The sequence below is a fragment of the Haliotis asinina genome, chromosome 8, assembly GCF_037392515.1.
Source record: "Haliotis asinina isolate JCU_RB_2024 chromosome 8, JCU_Hal_asi_v2, whole genome shotgun sequence".
In the NCBI taxonomy this organism is placed as follows: Eukaryota; Metazoa; Mollusca; class Gastropoda; order Lepetellida; family Haliotidae; genus Haliotis; species Haliotis asinina.
The window spans coordinates 32135116-32144711 of NC_090287.1; the positions used below are offsets into that span (position 1 = coordinate 32135116).

The following is a 9596-nucleotide window of genomic DNA, read 5'->3' on the forward strand; positions in this document are numbered from 1 at the left end:
CAAGTGGTACTATAAACAAGGTACATGTAGCACAATGGCTAGAACATATATATGGCTTCCCTTTTGTTAAAGAATAATACGCAGAACATATAAAAATATCATAAGATATATTCACTGTAAAATACCTCAGTGGGACGTGGAGCTTTTGTCATCAAAAACTTGAAAAAGGAAAGATTACGAGGATGAATATTTAGATCCAAGATACAAAGATTACTGGATACTAGACTGCATTGGAGAAGAACAAATGTATAAATAAAAATCAGTCACAACACACAGATTGTGACATGAGGGTAGTAACTGGAAAACACGAGTGATAAGGCAATATTACCATCACCACGGCCACTCTTACTTCCGTTACTGCTGCTTCCAAGGCCACAGCTACCACTACTAATATTACCATCACCCCGGCCACTATTACTTCTGTTACTGCTGCTTCCAAGACTACAGCTACCACTACTAATATTACCATCACCCCGGCCACTATTACTTCCGTTACTGCTGCTTCCAAGACTACAGCTACCACTACTAATCTTACCATCACCCCGGCCACTATTACTTCCGTTACTGCTGCTTCCAAGACTACAGCTACCACTACCAATATTACCATCACCACGGCCACTATTACTTCCGTTACTGCTGCTTCCAAGACTACAGCTACCACTACTAATATTACCATCACCCCGACCACTATTACTTCCGTTACTGCTGCTTCCAAGACCACAGCTGCCACTACCAATATTACCATCACCCCGGCCACTATTACTTCCGTTACTGCTGCTTCCAAGACTACAGCTACCACTACCAATATTACCATCACCCCGGCCACTATTACTTCCGTTACTGCTGCTTCCAAGGCCACAGCTACCACTACCAATATTACCATCACCCCGGCCACTATTACTTCCGTTACTGCTGCTTCCAAGGCCACAGCTACCACTACCAATATTACCATCACCCCGGCCACTATTACTTCCGTTACTGCTGCTTCCAAGACTACAGCTACCACTACCAATCTTACCATCACCCCGGCCACTATTACTTCCGTTACTGCTGCTTCCAAGGCCACAGCTACCACTACCAATATTACCATCACCACGGCCACTCTTACTTCCGTTACTGCTGCTTCCAAGACTACAGCTACCACTACCAATCTTACCATCACCACGGCCACTCTTACTTCCGTTACTGCTGCTTCCAAGACCACAGCTGCCACTACCAATATTACCATCACCACGGCCACTATTACTTCCGTTACTGCTGCTTCCAAGACTACAGCTACCACTACCAATATTACCATCACCACGGCCACTATTACTTCCGTTACTGCTGCTTCCAAGACTACAGCTACCACTACTAATATTACCATCACCCCGGCCACTATTACTTCCGTTACTGCTGCTTCCAAGACTACAGCTACCACTACTAATATTACCATCACCCCGGCCACTATTACTTCCGTTACTGCTGCTTCCAAGACTACAGCTACCACTACTAATATTACCATCACCATTCCCCGGTTACATTTGTTACTGCTGATACATTACCAAGACTACCAGTACTAATATTACATCACCACGGTCACAATTACCTTCCCTGCTGATGCTTCATTAACTACCACTACTAATACTACCATCATCACGGCTACTATTACTTTCGTTACTGCTGCGTCCACGACACAAAAACTCTACTAATATTACCATCATCACCACTACTGTTACTTTCGTTACTGATGCTTCATTACCAAACCTACCACTACTGATATTACTACTAATATTACAATCTTCTTTCCTTCGTTACATCCGTTACTGCTGAGTCATTACCAAATATATCACTACTAATATTACTAACACCACGGATACTAATACTGCCGCTACTGATGGTTTCACGACCAGTAATACCGCTGCTAGCATTACTATCACCCTGGCTACTCTTACATCTGTTACTGCTGCTTCCATGGCCAAAACTGCCACTACTAATATTACCATCACCCTGGCTACTCTTACATCTGTTACTGCTGCTTCCATGGCCAAAACTGCCACTACTAATATTACCATCACCCTGGCTACTCTTACATCTGTTACTGCTGCTTCCATGGCCAAAACTGCCACTACTAATATTACCATCACCCTGGCTACTCTTACATCTGTTACTGCTGCTTCCATGGCCAAAACTGCCACTACTAATATTACCATGACCCTGGCTACTCTTACATCTGTTACTGCTGCTTCCATGGCCAAAACTGCCACTACTAATATTACCATCACCCTGGCTACTCTTACATCTGTTACTGCTGCTTCCATGGCCAAAACTGCCACTACTAATATTACCATCACCCTGGCTACTCTTACATCTGTTACTGCTGCTTCCATGGCCAAAACTGCCACTACTAATATTACCATCACCCTGGCTACTCTTACATCTGTTACTGCTGCTTCCATGGCCAAAACTGCCACTACTAATATTACCATCCTCTTGGCTACTGCTACATCCATAACTACAGGGATTCATTTTACCTTACAGAATATGGTTCAGTGGACCTTGAACACACGGAAACCCAAATTCGGAATAACGCACAAGCTAAAACCCTATACAGGATCAGCAGAAACGGTGTTTTGCCTACCATTGAAGTTTTGACCTCATTTTGGTCTGAGATGAGTTGGATTGCTTGAAGGTCTTTCCTACGGCGTTGTCTAATTATTTGAACAGCCCCAAACAAGCAACGTAAAATATTAACAGCAAAAATAAACTGTGCACATAGGAAATATACATTGAAACTACGAGTGGGCACAAATACACATGATGTAAACACAATAAGTAGTTATTTTAAGTGGACACATGCCTGCTACGTTTCGTGACGTCAGTGGTTTCGGCACGTGCACATGCAAAGGTTTTGTGCAGGTGCAGATCCATAAACTGCGTGGTGAAGTTTAAATGAAAAAATGCTATCGATCGGGAAAGTTAATTGTTTAAGGTACTATCGTTCAAAACATTTGACCGCTGAAGAACCGCATATCAAAGCACGACTACAGAACGTCACGACGCTATCGGGATACTCCGTGGGGAATGTCTCAACGTCAAATGGCGGTGCGTTTCCATTGCCACAGAATCACATTTCAGTACCGTTGCGACGTTATCCAAAAATAATCTGTTTCGCCAACTTACAAACATCCATCTATTAAAGTTTAAAAACTTTTCATCGTTGCTATATTTATAAGATTAAAAACAGTTACGCTTTCTTTTCCTGGCCCGTATAGTTTATTAGTGCAAACACGGTCCGATACAGGCGTGTAGGAAACACGCGGGGTCTCACTCAGCGGCAAGTCTAGCACTATGACGCTTTGAAGCGAACATCTGGTGCCATAGTTAGTCAGTAATTATTCATGCTTATAATAGAGTCGGAATTGGCGTCACCTTTGGGCCGATATTTCAGCATAGTTATTGATTTTGTGTGTGTGTGTGTGTGTGTGTGTGTGTGTGTGTGTGTGTGTGTGTGTGTGTGTCTTGAAATGATCGCGTCTAAATCAGGCAGTCCAGTGCTCAACTGACAGATAACAGGTGTCAGCGGAGTATACGACATGGATTTCACCAATACACTTCAGTGGGTGCCTAAAAGTACACTCACCTCACTCATTCCTGAGAGTCAGGCATAGTAACAACGAAAAGTTGTCCGTAACACGTAAACGGAAGAGGCGTTTTCGTTTGAATTTATTCTGCTGTAAAGGATTGTTCACAAAGCCTGTTCAATCAACAATTTCTTCAAAATCACAACATGAAATGCACAATGCCTAAAAAAGTGGTGAGATATCAGCCAATCTGTGCTCCGTGTGTTGACGGAAGTAAGGCAAGGCAACCTGCCGCCACGAAGTGCAAGCACCGACACCAAAGCTGGGTGCGTGTAACGCGTGCAGCACGGACTACACGTGCCAGTTTATAATCAGAGTCCGCAGACAAAACACTTTGTACAAAGATTGGTCGCTGACGTGGCCACTCTTACCACTGTTTTGAGAGCTTAACAAACCTTTCACACCTCACTACAACAGACGTGTAGATTTACCAGCAGCTTACAGAATGCACAGATAACGGTGACTTTATTGTGAAACGAAGATCAGTTGTGGTCAGGTCCTGGTGGTGATGTAAAACAATCGGTGCAATGTTTGGGATGTATATCTTTTTGTGACAATTCCAGATACGTTCGTTACAAGGTTTTCATTAACACACACGATTTATTGTCATCATCATCGCATGAAATTAACAAGGCGTGTGGATTTCAGAACAACTGTTTTTTCACAGGTGAGTGTTGACAACAGTATCTACAACGAAAACCTTAAAGCAAACACTTAAAGTGGTCGAGTTCCAATCTTGGCGTGATTAGTTTTCATCCCTTTGTTACGTAAACTGAATTTGAAACTATTTCCAAGCAGATTTAAAATTTAGTTTCAATTTTAAATGTTCTCCTTTATGACGTCTGAAAATTTGAAACCATTTCTTTGACGCCATGTTTTCAATGTCAGTAGAAAAGCTTATGGTGTTTGAAATCAGAAAATATTTTTTCCTATAAAGTAAAATCGAATTTCAAATTTTTATTGAGCAGTATTGAAAGACTTGCGAATGATTTTATTTCAGAAAAGGAGACAAAACTCGAATATAAAGAATTCAGTAATCACATGAATCGTGTCTTGGCGTTCGATAGCATGTCGATATCACGACACAATCAGTTCATAAAAATCAATACGAGTGACAGGTGGTGTGTCGGATTCAGACAAGCATTTGTACAACTTGTTCATCGTGGTCTGCTGTATAGTCTCATCGGTCTCGTCATCACAGGTATTTCAGCAAGTAAAACACATTTGAATCTGCCCTGAAGAAAACGTCACCAGTTCCACACCTAAAGGCTGCCTTGTTTTGACTTTGACGAGTGTACATTGCAAGTGAATTGTGCAAACTACATGAACAAACTGCTGGATTCCACAGAAAAGTAAATCTAAAGATCGAGGTGAACTCCAAATAATCTACTCAGAAGGAGTTCCATGTTTAAAAGTGTTATCATTTCAGTTAAATGTAGATTATCTGAGATCCTTCTGGATGAATGATATCAACTGAGATCCTTCAAGGAGAATGATATCAGCTGAGTTCCTTCTGGATTAATGACATAACCCGAGGTCCTTCTGGATGAATGATATCGATTGAGCTCCTTCTGGATGCATAATATCACCCGAGTTCAAAGTGACATCATTGGATGGCATCTGAACACTTATCTGTTATCTCAGTTTCGTCATTTATAACATGACGATTATACGATCTGGACACTGATATCATCAATCGACAATTACAGAGCTCCATCCCACAGACCCAGTTCCCATAACAAGACACACACCTCATCGTGGCATAGTGAATAAATATTTTATAGTTTCTTAGACATACTCCAAGCATCAAGAATGAATTCTACTCACACGACAACACTAAATAATTCTGACACAAACAGGGTTCTGCCACAGGAAGCCACGGCGAATCTTATGTGGCAAATAGTATCGCCGATTCTACTGATATTCGGCACGGTGGGTAATATACTATCTATGATTGTGTTGACCAGACAGGCGATGCGGAAGTCCAGTATGTCCATCTATCTGACCTGTCTTGCGGTGGCTGACCTGCTGGCTTTATATTCAGGTCTTTTGAGGCAGTGGATCATCTATACCTTCCAAATAGACCTCCGGGAACTTCATCCGTTGGTGTGCAAGATCTACACCTGGATGCTGTACGTCAGCCTTGACCTTTCTGCTTGGATTCTTGTTTCCGTGACGGTGGAGCGCGCTGTTTCGGTTTGGCTGCCCCACAAGGTGAAGGTCATATGTACGAAAAAGGTTCTCATGGTAAATATTCTCGTGCTCGTCATCATTCTCATGTCAGTCAATGGGCATTTCCTGTTTGGAAGAGGTCGAATCGTTTACGAAGGAAAAGTGTACCAATGCGCCAACCAGTCCAGGGATTATTCCAGGTTTCTGGAATACATCTTCCCATGGATGGACCTTTGTTTCTTCTGCCTGGCGCCCTTCGCATTTCATTTAGTCGGCAACGCTCTCATCATTACGCGCCTGACGGCTGGCATGCGCACCATTACCCGACTCAACGTAGCGACGACCGAGCAGGCGACAGAAAGACGGCGCCAAGTCTCGTCTATGACCACCATGTTGTTGAGCCTCAATCTGGTCTATCTTGTCTGCACGCTGCCGATTTCTGTCTATCTCATCTACACGACATACTGGGAGGTCGACACTTCGCCGGAAGCGGAAGCACAGCGCCGACTGACGTACGTATGCGTGAATCTTGCAATGTATTTGAACAACTCTATGAACTTCGTCACCTACACTCTCAGCGGCAAAAGGTTCCGAGCAGAGCTGATTTCTCTCTTCAGACGTAAAATGTTAAGGTCAGGGTCTGTGTTCACCACTTCGACCTCATCCAGCTTATCTAGGTCCCGGTATCGCGGATCAACTATCACATCGACAGGTACCAACCTGTAATTGCATCCTGGGTCCCATATGTTCAAGATTACATTAAAAATCAACCTTTATCTAAACAAAGGCAACGTTCACTGACATTTTATATTATATGAAACCGATTTATAAACAAAATGTGCTTACGAAGGTAAATTGTATCATATTTCTACTTTAAAACTTTACTCTTCAGTATCAGAAGGGGAATTGGATTTTGTAATGATTTTATACATTTTGTAGTAAACTGAAATTTATCCAGCATTTGAAAAAAAAACATTTTAAGTGTTCCGTGATTTCACTTGCAGAAGATAAAATTTTTCATTGTTGCACATGCTAATTTGCGTTTTACAACTCAGAAGAGAATTAGAGAGCATATGTCACGTCATCTCGTGTTTTGAGAGTCCAAACAGTGTGACCGTGACGGTCTGGGTAACGGGATCGGATGGTCAGGCTCGCTGACAAGGCTGACATCGAACCTCAAATGTTCAGATTGATGTCCATGCTGTTGATCACTGGATTGTCTGTCCGGACTCGATTATTTGCAGGCCACCACCACATCGTTGGTGTATTGTTGAATGTGGCAAAAACAAACCAGCAAACAAAAACAAGGATGACTAATACCTAAATAAATTTGTCTGTACATTTGCTGTAGCAAATAATTCTTCTTTACCGTGTATGGTACTTTTGAGTCGCTAGCGAACCCTTCTGTATGATCTGTCTAAAATGACTATTGATGGTGACTTATTGATTCCAATTTCCGACACTGAATGTTTCGCACAGCGGTCCCATAGGAGTTATGTATCTACACCCCGCCTGTCAATCAATGTCAGTCAATGTCTGTCACGGCATGTAAACACCGTCTTGGAACCGACAAGGCAAGCATGTCGTCCTTTAGGAGTACACATCTGTATTACTCGTGACAACTCCAATTAATATGTTCTTACTGTCGAGCATTAGGAAACTGTACGCACCTGCATAATGTGTGACATCTCCAAATGGCATCCCTTTATTTTGTCGTCCCACAGGATATAGAGAGCATGTGGGTAATGTGTGGAATCAAGTAGAGGATTTATTGAGACTGTAATACGGTGGGCACTGAAAAAATATAAGTCCTGCTGGATTGATCAGACAATTGGTGACAGCGACGTTTTATCATGTTTGGGCTGAGAGTTCAGTGTTGTGATTATTGCGCCAGAGACATGCACCACATCCACTGGTATGAGCAATTACTGAAAATTAGAGAGTTTTTAAGGGACCTTTCTACGGTGGAACATTAACTTTTCTGCTCAAATTCAAAACTAGGTTCAGCATTTTGATTCATGTCTATGCCGTTGAAAACATTCTGTTCACAGGGTTGTTTGTGTGCAGTTTCAGCGAGAGAGAAACCATGTTTTTACAGGATGCTTAAAATTCCCAGACTCACGGGGATGGACAGATGACGCTCAACGATGTTCACTAGAATAAGTCCGAAAATTCAGCCAATAACAGTTTCTTTGTTGGGGTGTAAATAATGACAGTTATAGACTTAAACAGACAGCTAAATGATAACATATTCTTGCAGCATCATCGGTAGGGTAGCCTAGTGGTAAAGCGCCCCCTCGTCACACCGATGACTCGGGTTCGATTCCCCATATGGGTACAATGTGTGAAGCCCATTTCTGGTGTTTCCTGCGATCATATTGTTGGAATATTGCTAAAATCTGCGTTAAGCTTAACTCACTATCGATGCGATGGCTATCAGATATGACACAGTAATTGCCGAAATGTCTTTACGTCAATATTACCTCTGTGGGTTAATACCCCGGTTAAGTCACGATATGGCTACTTGTTAAGTCATCATATCTTCATGGGACGCAGGCGTCTTATAATACAATGTTTTTGACGATTTGTATGTTTATATTTCTTTTGTGCTTGTAGAGATGACAAATATATCCGTAATAAACAATTTATGTATCATGAATACACTTGTAGACGTGTTTTGTTTGTGTTGTGTCTTAGTTGTTTTACGCCGCGCGCAATTTTCCAGCTTTGTAGTGGCGGTCTGTAAGTGATCAAGCCTCGATCAGACAATCCAATGATCGACCCCATTAGCATCGATCCCCACAACTGGGATACGATGCCATGTGTCAGAGAAGTCGGCGAGCCTGGCCATCTGATCTTCTTACATCTAGATGTCATCACTGTATTGCAGAGTATACCATGTGGTCATCGTTTCAGTGTAGTTTAGTTTGACGCCACACTCAGAAATATACCGGCTATACGGCTGTGGTGTGTAAATAATCTGTCTCGACCACACAATCCAGTGATCAACAGCATGAACGTCGATCTACGCAATTGGGAACCGACGATATGTGTCAACCATGTGAGCGTGCTGATCGCCCCATCCCGTTAGTCGCCTAGCATGAGTTACTGAAGGTAAGTTCTAACCCGGATCTTCAGTGCTAAGTAGAGTTAGATTATCATCGTTTTAGTTTAGAGTAGATCTGGAGGTTATCGTTTTAAACAGAGCAGAGTAAACCTAGGTATCATCGTTGGAGTAAAGCTGTTTTTGGAGAAAAAATCCTAAACACCGTTAATCATTTAAAATGTGACTGGGTGAGGCGTCTCATTAGTTCGAGTAATTTCTGACGCGTACAGCCGTACGTACGACTGTACGAAACCCTTCCCTTCGGCGACCTCCAGGTGGCTCGTCCTCGTTCCTCTGCAGATAATCTTGGTCCTGATGTTAGCAGGTTTATCGCTAATAATCACAGTCGACTTGTTTTATGCTGTTTGCGCATAACATCCACCCTCGATTCAACAAAATTATGATTTTGTATGTTTGTGTCAAGAAAGTCACAACCAAAACATTTAAAAACTTCCTTTAATACATGGGGCGGTGGCGTAGCCGGTTACAACTTGGACGTTCGATTCCCCACGAATAAAATGTGTCAAGCCTTTTCCTAGTGTCACCTGCCTTGACGTTGCTGGAATATTTCTAAAAGCTAAAAGCGACGCAAAACATACTCATGCACTTTTGTTAGGGCCGTGATGAGCCTGGCTAGTGATCCAGCGAGGTGACGGGATCGAGTCAACCTGTGACCGGGTTAAAAAACCTTGGAG

General features: G+C 42.5%; 2 protein-coding genes across 2 annotated transcripts; one reads left to right on the forward strand and one right to left on the reverse strand.

Moving 5' to 3' along the window:
* Window positions 1-263: 263 nt before the first annotated feature.
* On the reverse strand, window positions 264-1511 carry LOC137295218 (loricrin-like; the record flags this gene model as incomplete). Its single annotated transcript, XM_067826538.1, has 1 exon — window positions 264-1511. A coding segment is annotated over one exon (1248 nt), but the record flags the coding sequence as incomplete, so codon positions are not given.
* A 2449-nt stretch (window positions 1512-3960) lies between these two features.
* Window positions 3961-8454, forward strand: LOC137294189 (mu-type opioid receptor-like). The gene is made up of 2 exons (XM_067825187.1): window positions 3961-4290; window positions 4624-8454. The coding sequence occupies exon 2, from the start codon at window positions 5436-5438 to the stop codon at window positions 6519-6521; it is 1086 nt and encodes a 361-aa protein (XP_067681288.1). The 5' UTR covers window positions 3961-4290; window positions 4624-5435; the 3' UTR covers window positions 6522-8454.
* The last annotated feature ends 1142 nt before the right edge of the window (window positions 8455-9596 follow it).